The following is a 17995-nucleotide window of genomic DNA, read 5'->3' on the forward strand; positions in this document are numbered from 1 at the left end:
TGGCTAATAAAGCAATGCAATGTTGTATGGTTAATTTAGCTGTAGTCTGAAAAAATTAAAAATCCTAATTAAAGCTAAACATAGTATATTTTATGGAAAAAACTATGTTCTTGAAAGATATTTTTTCTCATACTACATACCAATAACCAAAGGTATACTTTTGACCAATATTGATCAAAATGCTTTATTTGGCTGAACAATTGTGCAAAAAAAGTCATAGGTAGTGATCCATTTCATATTTTACATCAAGAGCAGCAGCAATGACATTGGGGAAAGTGCACCCAATGCTAAGCTAGTCAAAAGCGTGTATGCCACCCAATTTTCATGAACACAGTTGTGCAATCTTATTTGTTTAACATCCTTTGTCCACATTTTGCTCATATTTTACAGAGATTATCCAATGTCCAGATCAGTCCCTGTCTTAGCGAAGCTTACAATCTAAGTTTCCTATTTCATTTACACAACACACATGCTAGGATCAGTTTTTATCATGAGTCAGTTAAAGGGGACCCGTCACCCAAAAATATTATTCAAAATCCTATTTTATCACATTAGTCAAGCAATATGAACTTTAATTATACAATATAAATTATTTGAATCTTGTTTCCTTCGGTCTGTGAATTCAGAATTATAGCAAGCAGGCAGGAGCCATTTTGTGGACATTGTTATTAAGGCAAGCCTTGCATTATCTCAAAATCTGGTTTGTGCACCAGATGGGGGACCTGATGTCCATCCCCATGCCCTGGTTACACAATTAAATGGTTTCTAGAACAGGGGGAATTTGGGGAGAGCTGAAAATGGAAGTGCTGAAAATGGAAAGTGAAATAATCGCCGGCCCTCCTCTATGCCTAAGGCATAGAGGAGGGGCAGACGATATTTAATTGATAGCTGAAATTTTAAATGAGCTTACAACAGCTATGAATGCTTTAATAAAAAATAGAAATTGGATTTCATGTTTAATTTGAAAAGGACTTTTATTATACAGATTTTTGTGTCTGGATGACAGGTCCACTTTAACCTAATATATCTGGAGTGTGGAAAAAAACCTGAGTACCGACTAGAGACCCATGCAGATGGATGCAGGAACATTTAAAACCCATGGAGAGTCAAATGACTCCACATCCATTCTAGAGTCCCAGTCCTTGTAATTCACACAACATCTTTTTACCTGCTTTGAGTTGCACAGAACAGTACATAATCATGACCACAAACCAGACCCATGGGGGCCCCACAGTACCCTTTTTTTTACTTTTACTACATTGTATATGTAAATATAAGCTAGGTTTTGGCTAACCATGTACACTGCCTCTTTCTACAGACCTGAAATTCTTAAACAAGAAATTAAAGTTTTCTTTGTAAAGTACAATGACCCTATTTATGTCAAATTGGAAAAACTGGATATAATGATTCGCCTGGCATCACAGGCTAACATTGCTCAGGTCAGTAGATTTTGCTTCATGATTTTTATAAAATGGGATTTTTGCACCTGCTAGCCTTTCTTTAAAGTATAGGGTTTTTAAAACCTAGAGTTTGACACAGTATCTAACAATTTGTTTCTTTTTGTAGGTCTTGGCTGAGCTTAAAGAATATGCCACAGAGGTGGATGTTGATTTTGTTAGAAAAGCTGTCCGTGCCATTGGTCGCTGTGCCATTAAAGTTGAGGTAAGATCATTTTAGTAAGAATGGATTAGCTTATGTTTTTTGAAGTCTTTAGGGAATACTTATTTATATAGTAGTGGCTCAAAATGTTATGCATCACATTCCCAGTGCCATTATTTTGCCCAGGGTGGCATTTTCTACTAAAACAACTTTCCTAGACTTTATTATATTTCACTTTCAACAACAAATGCAAATCAAACCAGGAACACCCCTTTCTGTAGGGTACCAGAAAGTATATGTATATTTGTTTAGGTAATACTAAAAAGCATAAATATTCATAAGGCTTCTTATTTTTATGGTGTATGTTTCGCACTTTCTCCATCTAAATCATCGCATACAATAATTTATGCACACACATGCAGTAAAAGGTAAGATACATGGATGCAATGCAATTCTATTACTGTATTAATATTTCAGTTTTCAGATATGAAAAAATGTGAATAAAAACCTGTCAATGCAAAAACGTGTTTAGTGTATTAAAGTGATACTGGCACGTTCCTATAAAAATCCTAGTAAAGTATCAAGTAAATGCTGCACCATAATCGTTCGCCTCAAAGCCCTCCGCAAAGCCACCCCCAACCCCCGCAAACCTGCATTCACCCGACCCTCCAACACTGCTAAAATACCTTCTGAGCAGTTTCAGTGGCGCTGGGCTGGGGGTGGAGCAATACTTCCATAGGCTGATTGTGAATGAAAACAGGAATTCAGCCTATGGAAGGATCGCTCCAGCCCTGCGTCACTGAAGCAACCTGGAAGATCTTTTAGTAGTTTCAGCGGGTCAGCAGCACACAGGTTTGTGGGGCTGGTGGCAGCTTTGAGGGGGGCTTTTCAGGGAAATGATTACGGGTGCAGCATTTACTTCATACTGACGCGTTCCTATGATTTTTATAACAATGTGTCTGTATCGATTTAGGATTGTGGTCAGCAAAAAAATCAGTGCCTTTGTTTTTTGTGTTTCTGGAAAATTAGCAATCTGCAGAGCGCTGTGTGAGCACCCTCCTGGACCTCATCCAGACCAAGGTTAACTATGTGGTTCAAGAAGCTATAGTTGTCATCAGAGACATCTTCCGCAAGTATCCCAACAAGTATGTGTCCTCTCCATCTTGTAAAATATCGCTTGCTTTCTAACAAATGCAGATCCTCCTTACAGATATTTATGAACATGGTCAATATACGTCTGTATTTATTGCTTACACTGTATTCATACCACCTACAGGGATTTTGCGTGACAGAAAGTTTGGCCATCAGTATTATCTAATGAATTTCATAACACCAAATGATATTACCTACTAGATACATTACTTGTGCTCCTAAAAGTGTGCAGTGATGAAATGTCATTATATGGATGCTGGAGGGTTGCCTTAAGGGTTTCCCTTTTTACAGACTTCAATTTTTACTCTTTTAATATTTAAAAAAATAACCTTTTCTGGTATTTTTCCCATCTTTCACTGTGTTATGCCAGGTATGAGAGCATAATTGCCACACTGTGTGAAAATCTGGATTCTTTGGATGAACCAGACGCCCGTGGTGCCATGATCTGGATTGTTGGCGAATATGCCGAACGCATTGACAATGCTGATGAATTACTGGAAAGCTTCTTGGAGGGATTTCATGATGAGAGTACACAGGTACATTTTTTGGCTTGCCATTAACAGCATCAGTGGCCAAACTGTGAACCAAAGGTGCTTTTTCCAAGGTTGAAGCCACTTCTATGGAGGGTAATGCTGGAGATGCAAGACAATTTTAACTTATATCTTAGAATCACCATTGTATTTTTATCAAATCAAAGTTAAAAATGTATTCTCTTGCTATACATTGTCCTTTTGTGATGCATTTTTTTTGCTGCAGACAAGCCAGTTTTTTTTTGTTTTTTTTTAAATGGGAATTCATAATCTTTGGGTTCACCAAATCCTCCACAAGAAAATTCTCAAACCCCACTTGGCATATGCACATTTGAGAAAATGCCCCCAAAATTTAGTAGGTTATGTATTCACATAAGGCAGAGTTTGCCATGCCCTTATTATTTGTTTGTTTGTATTACTTTAAGTTTATTGGATCAGTAAAAAAGTGAGAAATTGTTGGCTTTTGTGAATTACTGAACCTAATGATCTTTGTCTCCGTTGCTCCTTAGTCCAGTTCGGTTTAGCAACAAACTTTGTAAAAGTACCTTTAGGTTGTTGCTTGACTATAAATCCCATAATACTTTACCATGTTGTCAAGGTTAAAGCATGCTGGGAGCTGTAATTTAGTCCGGGTGATTTATCTTTCCATGTGCCATTGCAGTTTTAACAATGGAACATTTCCCTAACTCCCAACTCCATTAATATGTAGTGAATTCAACACAATTTATGTAAATCAGGCTCCAGGAGCAAACTGAGCATGCTCAAGCCCTTCCCTGGAGGTTTATGCTGAAAACAGGAAGTCTGATACAGAAGCCCATGTGTACACAATAAAAGGAAAGGAATGTGGTGTTTCTTTTGACAGAGGGTTCAGAGCAGCATTATTTTGAGGGTTTACTGGTGTATTTATATAGACCTTTCTCATAAAACTTACTTCATTTTAGCTTTTCCTTCTCCTTTAAGCATGTCATATTTTTTGTAATGGAAATAAATGGTAATTGTGTGTTCAATAGTTCAACATGCATGAATATGTGCCCATTGCATAAAATACAGCATACTGTGTGTGTGAGGCCCATTTATAAAAACCACTGGGAAAATGTGTACCTGGACAGTAACCTATAGCAACCAATGAGTGATTAAAGGAACCATCTGATTGTTTGCATTGGGTTACTGCCTAGGTGTGGATATACCCACTGTTTATTATCCTCTGCCCTGTATGCGTGTATATTAACAGGACTGGAATCTTCCTGCAGTGAAGATTTCAGCAAGCAAATGCTCGTGTGAGTATTGTGTCTGAAGCCTGCTCTCTGTGTGCAGATTCCATTCCTGGCCATGCTCACACAGATGGGGCTGAATCATCTTAAAAACAAAAGCAGACAAAATGCCATGTGTGCCTTAAGCAAAAAGACAGTTTATGATCAATGCTGGAGTTATCAGAATACGTTTTATTAAATGATTCTTTGTCTTCCAAATGTAATACACAATAATAAAATTGTTGTAGATTAGATTTTGTACAAACATTTTGGTGTGTTGTTGGAGTAATTGTAAGTTAGTGGAGCACATCGTAACAGAGATTCATTAGTGAGCCCTTTCTGCTTTATCATTAGATCACAATTGACATAGTTGTTCCAGCAGTCATGGAAATTAAGTTGTGATTTATGAAGCGGTAAAATACTATGCAGAGGCAATTTAATGCAGCTCTTACAATTTTGAACTCTGTAATGTGTTGTGCCTTTGAAGGATACAAGACAGTTCATATTAGTTTGATGTGAAAAAAATTTGGATTGGGTGCTAAATTGTACTTATAATAGGGTTTGAATTACACTGGAAGGGGGATGGTTACCCACTATATAAACATAGGGCGGAATGTAATATAAGTCACTAACGGAAAAACTATTTGCAATGCAATAGCCTTTGCGCGAACAAATTTTGCTTTGCGCAAATTTAATATAGCTTTTGCGAGCGCGGAAACTGTTTAGCGACCGCTTCCGACAGTGGAAGACCGTTTGCGAATTTTATAGTTTGCGACAATGCGCAGTCAATGTAATAAAACTTCTTACTGAAAAAGTCGTTATGTTTGCTCCAAAAGATTACGACACCTTCAAGCACTTCTTAGAGTGCGCAATTACAATTCGCAATGCGCAATTACAATTCGCAATGCAATAACAGTTTAAGGAACAATTTTACATTGCGAGATGTGGCTTTCTAATCTTATCGGCGCGAATTGTTTTGCGCTTTGCGACTTTAATTACATTCCCCCGATAGTAATCAAACACCCATCTGCAGCCAGTTATCAACACAAGCCTGTTCCAGTATTTGCAAGTTAATGCCACTGAGGATAAAGCAAGGTTCTTGTAGAATTGTTTTGCTGACATATGATGTATATGATGCACTGTTATATTTCATCTATAGATTTTCAAAAACTGTACTCATTTATTCTCATTTATACTTTTTCCTTCTTGGTTTAGGTTCAACTCACCCTACTTACTGCTATTGTCAAACTCTTTCTGAAGAAGCCATCAGAAACCCAAGAGCTGGTTCAGCAGGTTCTCAGCCTGGCTACACAGGTATTGATTGGTTAATATTCTAAAACAGGAAACAGCTGTTAACCTTTAATTGCACTCATTACTGCTTGATGCTGGCTTGGAAATGCTTACAATAGGCTCTCTAGTCTCAGTTCTTAAGAGAATTCAACCACCAGTGCATTCCAAGTGCACATTTGTTAATCCATTACATTTAGCCCAGCTTGCTTCTGGCAAACCTTTCCATGGGTATGCCAGAATAGAGATGTGTCCTGTTGAGACCAGGCAGTTAGAAACTGTACAGCTGTAAAGACTGCTGAATTTAATAATACATATTTCTTGATAATTGTATAATATTGTCTATCTACAGAAACCAACTGATGCTGACAATAGTCAAGTTTTACAGTGTTGATCTTAAATACAAATCTTTAGTTTTGTCTTCTTTTGATTTGTAACAGTGTTTTTTTCTGTATAGCCCACCAAATTAACTTTGACTAAACTCTTCGACTGAGATGTTGACTTTTTCAAAAAGAGGTAACCAAAGGTTAAACTTATAGGAGGGTTGCATATTTGTCCAAACATTTGTTCAAAGCTGGCCTGCTAATTTCAGTGGGTTGAGCATGCAAATTTTTCCAACTATGCTAGTTGAGCTGTATTGCAGTTCATTTCGAGATGAGGAAGGCCTAACCCTCCCGCCAATGGATGGCTAAACATTGTAGGGCTGTTAAAAATGTGTTTTGTAAATTATCTAGTATCTTGTAAGGCATTTGTATTGGGAGTGTCCTGCTTAAAAATAAAATGTTTGGAGAGAAGGTCAGCGTGTATTTTTCAAAACCATGGTATAAATTATTTTGACCACTCCTCAAGATCTCCTTTCAGTTCTGAAATCAAATCAAGTCTCATTTATCAAACTGGGTGAATTTGCAACTTGGCAATAACCCATGGCAACCAATCAAATGTTTGCTTTCATTGTTCAACTGATAATTGGTTTTGCTATGGGTTACAGCCCAGGCTACGGATTAACCCTGCCCCCCTGTGTTTAGCAAATTCTTGATAGTATTTGTCTTTTCCTAGAACTTGTTTTTTTTGCAGCAGTATCAACGATCTTCAACAATTCTTAATGTGTTTCAGTAGCAAAACATAGAATAAGGCTGTTGCAATTGGGCTAGACACCGACACGTTAAGGAACATACTTTTCTAGTTTCTGCATTAGTAGTGCCTTCTTTAAGGCAAATTTTTAGTTATGAAAAAATGGGTGATTTGTATGCACTGAAAGTTCTTCTGCATATCAATATTTATTTATGTGAATGTGAGCTGCCATATTGCGTGCCTTGGTAGACACCTTCCACTTGCAACAAAGCAAATTATCTAAGCTTAGCTATTTAGCAGCATGAAGCAGTGCTAGAGGTGTGGTTTCATTATTGTTTATGAAAAAAAACATTTCCAATGTTTAGTGCTAGCTCCCTGAAAAGACTATAATTTATACATTAAAAAATTATGTTGGGGAATGGGTTGGCAAAGATTTGATATATTACATTTTGTGTTCAGTAGTTTCTTCCAATCTTACAGGATTCCGATAATCCAGACCTGAGAGATAGAGGCTATATTTACTGGCGACTGCTCTCTACTGATCCAGTAACTGCCAAAGAAGTGGTGCTCTCGGAGAAGCCACTGATTTCTGAAGAGACAGACTTGATTGAACCCACTCTGTTGGATGAATTAATTTGCCATATTGGCTCACTGGCTTCTGTCTACCACAAGCCACCTAACGCCTTTGTGGAAGGGAGTCATGGAGTGCATCGCAAGCACCTTCCAATCCAGCATGGAAGGTGAGCATAATCTGTCAAGTATATTAATATGCAGGTCTTTCAACACCATTTTTGTAGGTTTTTGCAACACCTATGTCTTTTGATTTAACTAGTTAAAGCAATTTAATTTGCCTGCTTTCCGTTAAAAAAAACTTGTGTGAACTTAAAAACTTAATGTAAGCCTCGCCAGAAATCTTTCTACATGCCTCTCTCCCCAACAAAAGATATATTAAATCTAACTGTCAATCAAAATCTGACAATCAGATCCTACATGAAGAGAAAATGAAAACAGACATATGCCGAGAGGAGAGTAGTGTAGAGTAACTTGATTATTTCAGATATGGTACAGCAATGTCATCGATTTATATTTTTTATTTCAGTGGGATGAAGCTTATATTAAATTGTCGTAATGTTCCCCTGTAAATTATGACATTCCACTAAGCTTCTTAAAGGGCATTTTCACATAACATACTGTTAAAAAAAAATAGTTTTGATTAATAATGTATTTGCATTTTTTTGGCATTATTAACTATTTTATTTGTGATTATTATTAAAGCAGTTGCTACAATTAAAGGGCCAACATACCTCACTGTTCAACATAAGTTTAAGAAATGCGGCTTGTGCTGAACATATTTTTTGCCTATTGTTTTAATCAAGAAAAATCTGCAGTTTATTTCTTCAGCTAAACAGGTCAAATAGGAAAAATGTATGCTACTCTATGTTTGGTCCTTGTGAGGTAGATAATTATATTATCTATGGCCATCTTAGGTTAATTGCCAGCTAAACCTGTTGTTAGCCATTGACTGCTACTGACATGTGGAGGTGTTTAATTTGACTTTGAATAATCAAATAAACCCAAAATGCCCTCATGTTTAAGAGCTAGACCTGATTAAATATGGCAGACTTAAGAGATAAAAAAGGATCATGGCATAAAAGCAAAAAAAAAGTTCTGTAGGGAAAGATAGCAAGTTACATTTATATAAGGCATTGAATGCACTAAAATAATGATTATACATTTAATTACTCATAATCCATTACACATACAAAGGGAACCTCTCACATTTTATCATTGCATTCTTATCACAATGATGATGATAAAGAGTGAGAAAAATACTGGTATATGAGTGGCTGTTTTTTACCTTCCAGTTGGCATTGGCTTTTTTTATCAGTTGGATGTTGATCATTCAGAATTTGCTCCTGCTTTTACAAATTTTGATTCTTCCATCACAGACTGCATTCCTTAATCCCATAATGCTGTTGTTTATGCCTTTGGTAAATGGACTTTGAAATAATGAATCACATTTATTAAGCCAAGAGTGTTTTGAAATGTGAAACACTGCTTTTTCCAGGTGACTTAATATAGGTTTGTTTTTAAGATGAAGAAATGTCATCTGTAGTGGCATTGTAATATATGAAAACTGACCCTGGGCTATCCCCTTGTGTTTTCAGAGATGTTTTAACTCCTTGGTATATAGTAGCTTTTCTTTGGAGAAGAAAAGCTAAATTGGATGCAGAAGGAGTTTGCATTTTGTCAAAAATCTCTTTAGTTTCAATACATTTTTCAGGTGACCAGGAAAAAATTATTTAAAATCCGGGAAAATGTAAAATCAAGGGAATTATATTAAAGAGACTTTTTCTTCTTCTGAAAGAATATATGCACAGCAGTCAGTTTTACTTTTAAATATAATATTTACTGCTTTAATAACAAGGGCTAAGCATGTGCCACTCGCATGCACAACCTAAAGCAATAAGTGATTGGTACAGGACTGGATGAGGTGCAGGCTTATTGGAATTGACTATTTACAGGCAGAACCATGGAAAACGTTAAATCGGGGTACTTAGAATCAAGGATTTACTGTAAATGCTTAGCTTAGATACCTCATACTTTTAGATACCTAGTGGTTGTTCATTGACGCTGGTAATGTATATAAAGAAGAAAAACTGCTCTTCAAGCTAAGCTGCTTAGAAGAGCAATATGTCAGCACTTTGATATAATCAGAAGTCTTATGGTGTCCATATTTGACAGCACTATCATATGATTAGGTCACTTTCAGCTGGTTAAATTGTATAAGCCACCAGTGCATTTTTTTTCTGTGAACAGCACATGGTACATTCACACTGAAGCCTATCTATAACCAAAATGGAGACTGAGTGGACACCTACATTATTATTTAATTATCATTTGACTAGTAAAAAATTACTTGCTTTTTAAATGCATTTATAATTTTCTTTTAAACCAGTGCCAGGTTTTACTATCCTAGATGGGATAGGTAGAATTTAATTGCTCTATTTATTCCCACCCAAATCACTTTTTACTACAGAGCATTATGGAGCTGTCATAATGTCATTTTATGATGTCCTGTTTATGTATCGGCTTAATTGATATTTCCATAAAATGATATATTCTGTACCTAGCATTGATACTGGAGACAGCCCTGTTGGTCCCACTCCGTCTGCTGGAATCGAACAAACCCAGGTTATTCCATCACAAGGTGACCTCCTTGGAGATCTTCTTAATCTCGATCTGGGCCCTCCAGGAAATGTGCCACAGGTGTCCACAATGCAGATGGGAGCAGTGGACCTCCTAGGTGGGGGTCTGGATAGTTTGGTAAGTAAATGTAATTGCTGAACCACTATCACAATATGAACTTTTGCTGGGTGGAGACTTGATAAAAGAATGCCTTTTGTGTTTTTAATTGGTCAAACCTTAAGGTGCTACACACAGATATTATCGTACAAAGATCTTTTGTACGATAATTGGTGTATGTGTGGTGGGAGACGATGACCAATATCGTTGATCGGGCAGGACTGAAAATTATGATTGGACACCTTGAAGGTAGCCCAACATCGTATCGTTAATGCTGAATCATCAGATAGAGCTAAACAATTATTTTTGTTTTTACCTTCATAGCTGACGATTCAGCTCTTAACGTTAGTAGAGTGGACAAAAGATCTTTTGCCGACCAATGGTCATGGGAAAGATTGTAATTGTAGCATGTATGGCCACCATTAGACTGAGAACTGAGGATGCAAGAAAGACTATTATTTTCTGATCCCTTTCCACTTCATTTGATTTGTCTATTTGGGTTCTGTAATATAACACACATAGGGGCCGATTTATTATGTGGTGTAAAAAACATCTTAAAAAATGGCATCATTTTGTACTTTTACTTTGAGCAACTTCCGTCATAACTTATTTACAAAGGCCTAAAGCTGTGTAAAATAATAAATCTGGTGTTCGCATGATTTTAAATAAAACACACCTTTATATAGTCATTTATGTTACACAGCTTTTTATACCTTTTTTTGCCAATTTCAGCAGGAAGCATTTACTGGTCACCTATTTTAAAGCAAATATCTTATTTGTTGCTCTGGGTTGCTGCATTTGGACAAGAATGTGCCTTTAATTACATATGAGGGTTTATCTTCAGGTTGCTGCCAAAGGACACCCTACTTATTGAAGAATAACCTTTTCCCTGCTGTCAAGATTATATTGCTTCTATTCAATTAAACCAGTCTTTCTCAGTTTTATATATGTGCAATTTTACTCAAGTTCTCATTGGTTGACCTTATTAATCAACCCCAAGGCCTCCAGGGACACTTTGTAGTCATCATAATTTGTATGCAGTTGGATGGCCTTGTATTTTTTTTATTAGTCAGAAACATAATAGAGAAAGCAGGCAGATGGGTATTTTGCCATTTTACAAAAGATTCTTGCACACTGCTTAAAATAACCTTCCCAGCAAGATCATTCTCCCTTTCGCTGCATGGTTCTTTACACATATGATATAAGAGGTAGAATGCTTTGTAGTTTGACCCCACAGGGGTTCTCCAAGGCTGAAGAAGTTAAACAATGATTTTTGTAACCTGCTATGTCATAAGACATTTTTGCTTTTTTCATGCCTGGAACATCCTGTTCTCACCCAAACACTATAAGCAGCACTCCCGCTGATTTGATGAGCACAGCAACTACTTGTTTGCAGTTGGTAATTGTCAGGTTAGAATTGCTGTTATGGGCACTGACTTCTGCTTTATATAGTTGAGCTGTCTCTGACAGTAACCTCTTTGCTTCTTTCCTCCTGCGTCCCGCCTACCACTGCAGATGGGAGAGGATACGCAATGGGTAACTGGTTCTCACTCAGTAGTTTTGTGATTGACTCAAGTTATCCTTTACTTCCCCCTTCATTACCGAGCCACTGTTCTTCTCATCAGGTGGCCTTCTTGCATGGTCATTAACATCTAGATATGAACATTTGGTTTATAAACATCCAGTTTCACTTTGTGAATGAGAACAAATTCCTTCCTTTTGTTCAGTTCCTGTCAGTTGGGCACTGTGGCTCAGCCCTTTTTCCTTTGTTACCTTCAAAGTGCTAGATCCACACATGCCATTTACTTTTTACATCGAATGTTCATTACAGAGTTCCATATAGTGCTCCCTTTAGTCCTAGTTTTTTCCCTGCTGACTATTAAGTGTTATAATGAGACCAGTTAAGAAGAGTACTTTTCATTCTGACTTTCCAAACTGTACCCTATGTGTTTCTCTAATGATGGGTCCTTCCTAGCTGCTTTGAAATCTATCATTAGCTAAGTTTATTATAGCTTTAATGCAGCTATCAATTCTTGGCTTAAAAATAGCTGTGAAATCATGTTCATTTTATAAGTGCTTATTTACAAAAATTTAGTCATATCGTTTTCCAGTTTTTATATATGTTTGTGTGTGTGTGTGTGTGTGTGTGTGTGTATATATATATATATATATATATATATATATATATATAATATTCTCTCTTCAAAATATATATATATATATATATATATATATATATATATATATATATATATATATATATATATATATATATATATATATATATATATATATATATATATATATATATAGTGAAGAGAGAATTATGTTGCGTGCTTTACTCTGAACTGGATGTTTATATTGAAGCAAGGATGTGCCATTATTGCTGTATGTAAATAAACATAACTTGTGATACTGTACACTGGATACATACATGACATATATGTCATCACTGAATAAGAGGAATAGACAAGACACCTTGATAAATATCCTTTTAAAGGCACAGTTCATCTTTGCAGATTGGCACAGAAAAATACACCCAAGAAACAGTAATCCCCTCTTTTAAATATTGCACAACTAACGACTGGATATGCACTTTTCCATGTAATTAAAGGAAAACTATACCCCCAAAATGAATACTGAAGCAACAGATAGTTTATATCAAATTGAATGACATATTAAAGAATCTTGCCCTTTTATATCTCTTGCCTTGAACCACCATTTTGTGACTCTATCTGTGCAGCCTCAGAGATCACCTGACCAGAAATACTACAACACTAACTGTAACAGGAAGAAGTGAGGAAGCAAAAGGCAGAACTTTGTCTGTTAATTGGCTCATGTGACCTTACATGTGGTTTGTATGTGTGCACAGTGAATCTTACGATCTCAGGGGGCGGCCCTTATTTTTTAAAATGGCAATTTTCTATTTATGATTACCCAATGGCACATACTACTAAAAAAGTATATTATTATGATAATGGTTCATTTACATGAAGCAGGGTTTTACACATGAGCTGTTTTACTCAGTATCTTTTAATAGAGACCTACATTGTTTGGGGGGTATAGTTTTCCTTTAATTTGTAGATATTATGTAGATATAGAAGAGACCTAAATGTAGGAGGTTTTATCCTGGTGATTTCATTGATCATTCATCAGATGTTAGTGGCTTTGTCAAAGGCATGTAAAGACCCAAGTGTTAAACTAATGATTCCTTAAAATGTATATTGATTGCTGAGCCTTTTGTCTTAAGGGCCCTTCAAGTTTGTTCCAGGTATTGCCCAATGCACATTATTCTCCCTATTTTCCGGGATTTTCTGGCAAGGAAACGGTTAACTTAGTGCTGTTGGGTGCTTCAGCATGGAGCTAACAGGATTTTTTTTATTTAATATTTATCTGCTTTTTTGTTGAATAATAATCTGCTCTTTGAAATGCCCAGGAAAGGGCAACCCTTTGATTCAGAAGCTGTGCCTTCATTACATTCACAGATCCTGTTTTAATAGCAGCCTTCCCTCTAAGCAGTGTACTTGACACCGGCACACAAAAACAAATGTCAACCGCACATAGATTTTTGTATTTAGACACATAAATCATTACTAACAGTTTTTCATTTAAATTCACTTAAAAGAATGTGCTCAGGTGAGACAAGAAAAGAGAATAAATGTTCTAAGTGAATTAGGTACAGGATCCCGAGCTGTCATAAGAATTGGTCTTGTTTCAAATTTATTTGTGCTGACTTTGTGTTTTTTTTCCTAGCTGGGAAGTGACCTTGGTGGCGGCATTGGTGGAAGTCCAGCGGTAAGTGGATTAAAAATGCATTGTCCCACAGTACACCGCACGCCATGTTCCTTTTGGATTCAAATTTTATGTCCAGAATACTTGTACAGAATCTGGAAGCATTCCATAATAATTAGATTATATATAACTATTATAAGGCAGTTAACAGAACAGGAAAGTGATGGTTCCCAGTATTTTCCCTAATGAATTCCTAAAGCTTGCAGAGCCTTGTAGTTTCTAAAAGGAAGGTATCTGTTCTATTAGGCAAGTGGCTGCAGGTAAAAAGCAGAGGCATGAAAAGGTATATAATATAGGTATATGATAATCTTTTTATCTAAAAATGTTTATGTTGTGTATTTGTAAGTAACTGCAGAGAGTATGAAAGCTACAATTTACACTAAACTTTAGATTGTAAGCTCTTTCTGCACAGGACCTTCCTCACCTTTTGTACCGGTATTGATTGTGATGTATGTAACTCCATATGTTCTATGTATGTAATTCATGTGATTTAGTTGTATAAACACATTTACTTTACTTTACTGCTACGAAATATGTTGGCGCTATATAAATACATGTTAATAATAATAATAATAATAATAATAAATAAACTGCCTAAATTCTTAACTTACTTTACTATTTTATTGGATCACAGGTTGGGCAAACCTTCATTCCGTCCTCAGTCCCGGCAACATTCGCTCCATCCCCTACACCAGCAGTGGTTAGCAGTGGACTGAATGACTTGTTTGAACTCTCTTCTGGTATTGGGATGGCACCTGGAGGATATGCAGCCCAAAAAGCTGTATGTCGGTTCCATACACTTATTTCTGTGAAATGTTAACTTTACACACAAGATTGGCCATCATTTTTATTGTCTGTAATAGCAACCATAAGCATGCATTCGAACTAGAAAACCTGTTATAACTTCATTTCCTGCACTTAAATGTTTCACGTTTAAGTACCTATTTTTTATTTCCACTTCCACCAAACTACCCCACCCCAATTGATCACACTCTTACTTATCTTTTGTTCTTTTTTATGATTTGCTTATGTCTTAGCTCTTAGACCATAATAGTTAGGAGTGGTGGTGGAAGTGCTGTATTTAGCAAGCTCAGTTTTATCTCCTGGGAGACACCACTGCTAAAAACGCACTAGCACATTATAGATTTCTATGTTTTTAGATATACTGCATTGCTACAATAATTGTTTCTCCTACGTAATGTAACTGAAGGTGTCTCGTGGGATTTTTAGTATTGAGTGCTATCTACTAGGGGGCTGTTATCTTTTTACCTTCCCATTGTTTTGCTGCAGCGGGGGGGGGGTATAACTCAAACTTGCAGTACAGCAGTAAAGAGTGACTGAAGTTTATCAGAGCACAAGTCACATGACTGTGGGCACCTGAAAAACGGACAATATGTCTAGACCCATGTCACATTTCAGAATTAAACATAAAAAAACAGTTTGCTCTTTTGAGAAATGTATTTCAGTGCAGAAGTCTGCTGGAGAAGCAATATTAACTGATACATTTTGAACAAAAACATGTTTTCCAATGACAGTAGCCCTTTAAATGTATGTGAGTTTTTTGTACTTGTGATGTAAATAACACTTTTTGCAACTCATGAAACTCTGGAATATTTCTCACAGGTCTGGTTACCTGCTGTAAAAGCCAAAGGCTTGGAGATCTCTGGTACATTCTCCCACAGGCAAGCACATATCTACATGGATATGACTTTCACCAACAAAGCTCTGCAGCACATGACTGACTTTGCAATACAATTTAATAAGAACAGGTGAGACACTTACATTTGTGTTTGTTATAGTGGTAACATGTTTATCTGCACTTCACAGAGATTATTTATCTACAGTATATCTGTCCCTGCCCTGTGTAGCTTACAGAATAAGGTCCTTTATGCCTTTCACCCAGAAGGGTCAGCTTCTTCATAAGGTGTTTGCTTTAGATCAGCCCACTGGGTTCTTCAACATTGTAGTCATGTTTCATATTTCTATTACTTTATATCTCTCTGGGCTCTTTGTTTCCATGTGTACAAATCTATATGTCACATGATTCAGCTGTAATTTAATAAATTACCAGCATTGTTGCAGTACTGCAAATTAAACAGAAGTGTTTATAATATAATGATATTTAACATTATTGTTAAAAAAGGACAAGTGTTTGAGAAATCTGTTAAAAGAAAACTATACCCCTGAAACAATGTAGGTCTCTCTAAAAAGATATTGCATAAAACAGCTCATATGTAAAACCCTGCTTCATGTAAATTACCCATTTTCATAATAATATACTTTTCTAGTATGCCATTGGGTAATCATAAATAGAAAATTTTAAGCATTTTAAAAAATAAGGGCCTCCCCCTGGCATTGTACGATTCACTGTGCACACAAACATACCATACTTGTTAGGTCACATGAGCCAATTAGCAGACAGAGTTCTGTCTTTTGCTTCAACACTTTGTTACAGACCATCATGGAATGGTGGTTCAAGGCAAGAGATCTGATGCTTAAGTATTCATTTTTGGGTATAGTTTTTTTTAAGTGACAATTCTTACTACTGATTATTCAGCCTATAAAAAGTTTTCTCACTACTCCTCTGTCCTGTAGAATATTCGTCCTCTAAACTACTTTCTGTAATACAGAAGGGATGTTCTATTTGGTCAGAAGGTCATAAAATATTGGTAATCGTCCAGTAATCCCCAAAGTGTGAAATTAGAGCTCATGACCGGAAAAACTGACTACTTTCTTTTCATTCCTATGGGATTTTTATTGGTGACAGTCATAGTTTGCCATTTGATAATTACACTTCTAAAAATTCCCATAGGAATAAATAGATAATGGGTGAGTTTTTCTGTTGTGAGCTCTAATTTCAGATAAATCTGCCCTAAGCTGCAAATCTTGCATGTATCATGGCCTATTTCTCTTCATTGATAGGCACAAATTTGGTATGGTTGGCAAATTTGAGAAGGTGCACTTTTTTTTTTTTTTTTTTAAAGGGAACTGTTTTTATTCCCAGTTACCGTATACAGTGAAACATAATAAATGAAAAAAAGGAAAAAACAACCATAAAAAGTGTTCAGATAAAACAGTAGATATAGTGTGTTAAGTAACACAGAAGGTCTTGGTCATTAAATTAAATTAAATTAAAAGTAAGGATCAAATGGAAAGTCAGGCTTAGTTTACTGTAGAGGTCCGAGAGTGATTAACATTCAGCTTACTGAAAAAAACTCTTCTGTGAGCCAGTTTCTATATTATTCTGAAGTATTTATAAAGCATCACTATATAATGCAAAGATATAAAATTAGGAAAGGATATTTAAATTCGTACAAACTAGCAGCAACTATTGACCAATGCAAGCAGTAAAGAGGGCCCAAAAACATTGTGGGAAAGTGAACTGCCAAAATTAGTCTCAACAGAATAGGCAAGACAACTACTTGTTATGCCTTTAAGCAGTGATCCCCAACCATTGGCTCGTGGGCAACATGTTGCTCACCAACCCCATGGATGTTGCTCCCACTGGCCACAAAGCAGGTGCTTATTTTTGTTTTCCAGGCTTAGAGGCAACTTTTGGTTGCAAATAAAACAGTTGTACTGCCAAACATAGCCTCCTGTAGACTGCCAGTCCACATAGGGGCTACCTAATCACAGCACTTATTTGGCACCCAGAGACTTTTTTTCATGCTTGTGTTGCTCCCCTACTCATTTTACATTTAAATGTTGCTCACGGGTAAAAAAGCTTGGTGAACCCCTGCCTTAAAGGATGTTGTGATTGATTCATTTTCTTAATATAATGTCAACTGAAGGTAAATTCATGTGTGGACACTGAATAATTGGATTATGAAGTGTACATTAGGTATTATCTAATTGGCTGATTTGCAATCTCTGTGTATCGCCCTGCTTTTTTCAGTCTAGCTAGTTTTGTGCTGTGCTTTTGTACCTGTACCACGTGAGAGCAGCCCCTTACATCTGCTGATTTTGAGCAGTTTCCTGCATCATGTCACACTGGATTCTCAGCACATG

General features: G+C 36.3%; 1 protein-coding gene across 3 annotated transcripts in view; it reads left to right on the forward strand.

Annotated features, from left to right (window-relative positions):
- The window catches only part of ap2b1.S (adaptor related protein complex 2 subunit beta 1 S homeolog), a 41204-nt gene that overhangs the window by 13839 nt on the left and 9370 nt on the right, over positions 1-17995 (forward strand). For 2 of the 3 annotated variants that reach the window (XM_041584094.1, XM_041584095.1), the window contains exons 8-18: positions 1319-1439; positions 1567-1662; positions 2629-2744; positions 3122-3287; positions 5747-5845; positions 7370-7629; positions 10024-10216; positions 11711-11731; positions 13949-13990; positions 14622-14768; positions 15611-15756. In XM_041584094.1, coding sequence (XP_041440028.1) covers positions 1319-1439; positions 1567-1662; positions 2629-2744; positions 3122-3287; positions 5747-5845; positions 7370-7629; positions 10024-10216; positions 11711-11731; positions 13949-13990; positions 14622-14768; positions 15611-15756 — 1407 coding nt within the window. The remainder of the gene's footprint in view (positions 1-1318; positions 1440-1566; positions 1663-2628; positions 2745-3121; positions 3288-5746; positions 5846-7369; positions 7630-10023; positions 10217-11710; positions 11732-13948; positions 13991-14621; positions 14769-15610; positions 15757-17995) is intronic. The other variant, XM_018249623.2, reaches the window with a different exon arrangement.

The sequence above is a fragment of the Xenopus laevis genome, chromosome 2S (assembly GCF_017654675.1).
Source record: "Xenopus laevis strain J_2021 chromosome 2S, Xenopus_laevis_v10.1, whole genome shotgun sequence".
Lineage (NCBI taxonomy): Eukaryota > Metazoa > Chordata > Amphibia > Anura > Pipidae > Xenopus > Xenopus laevis.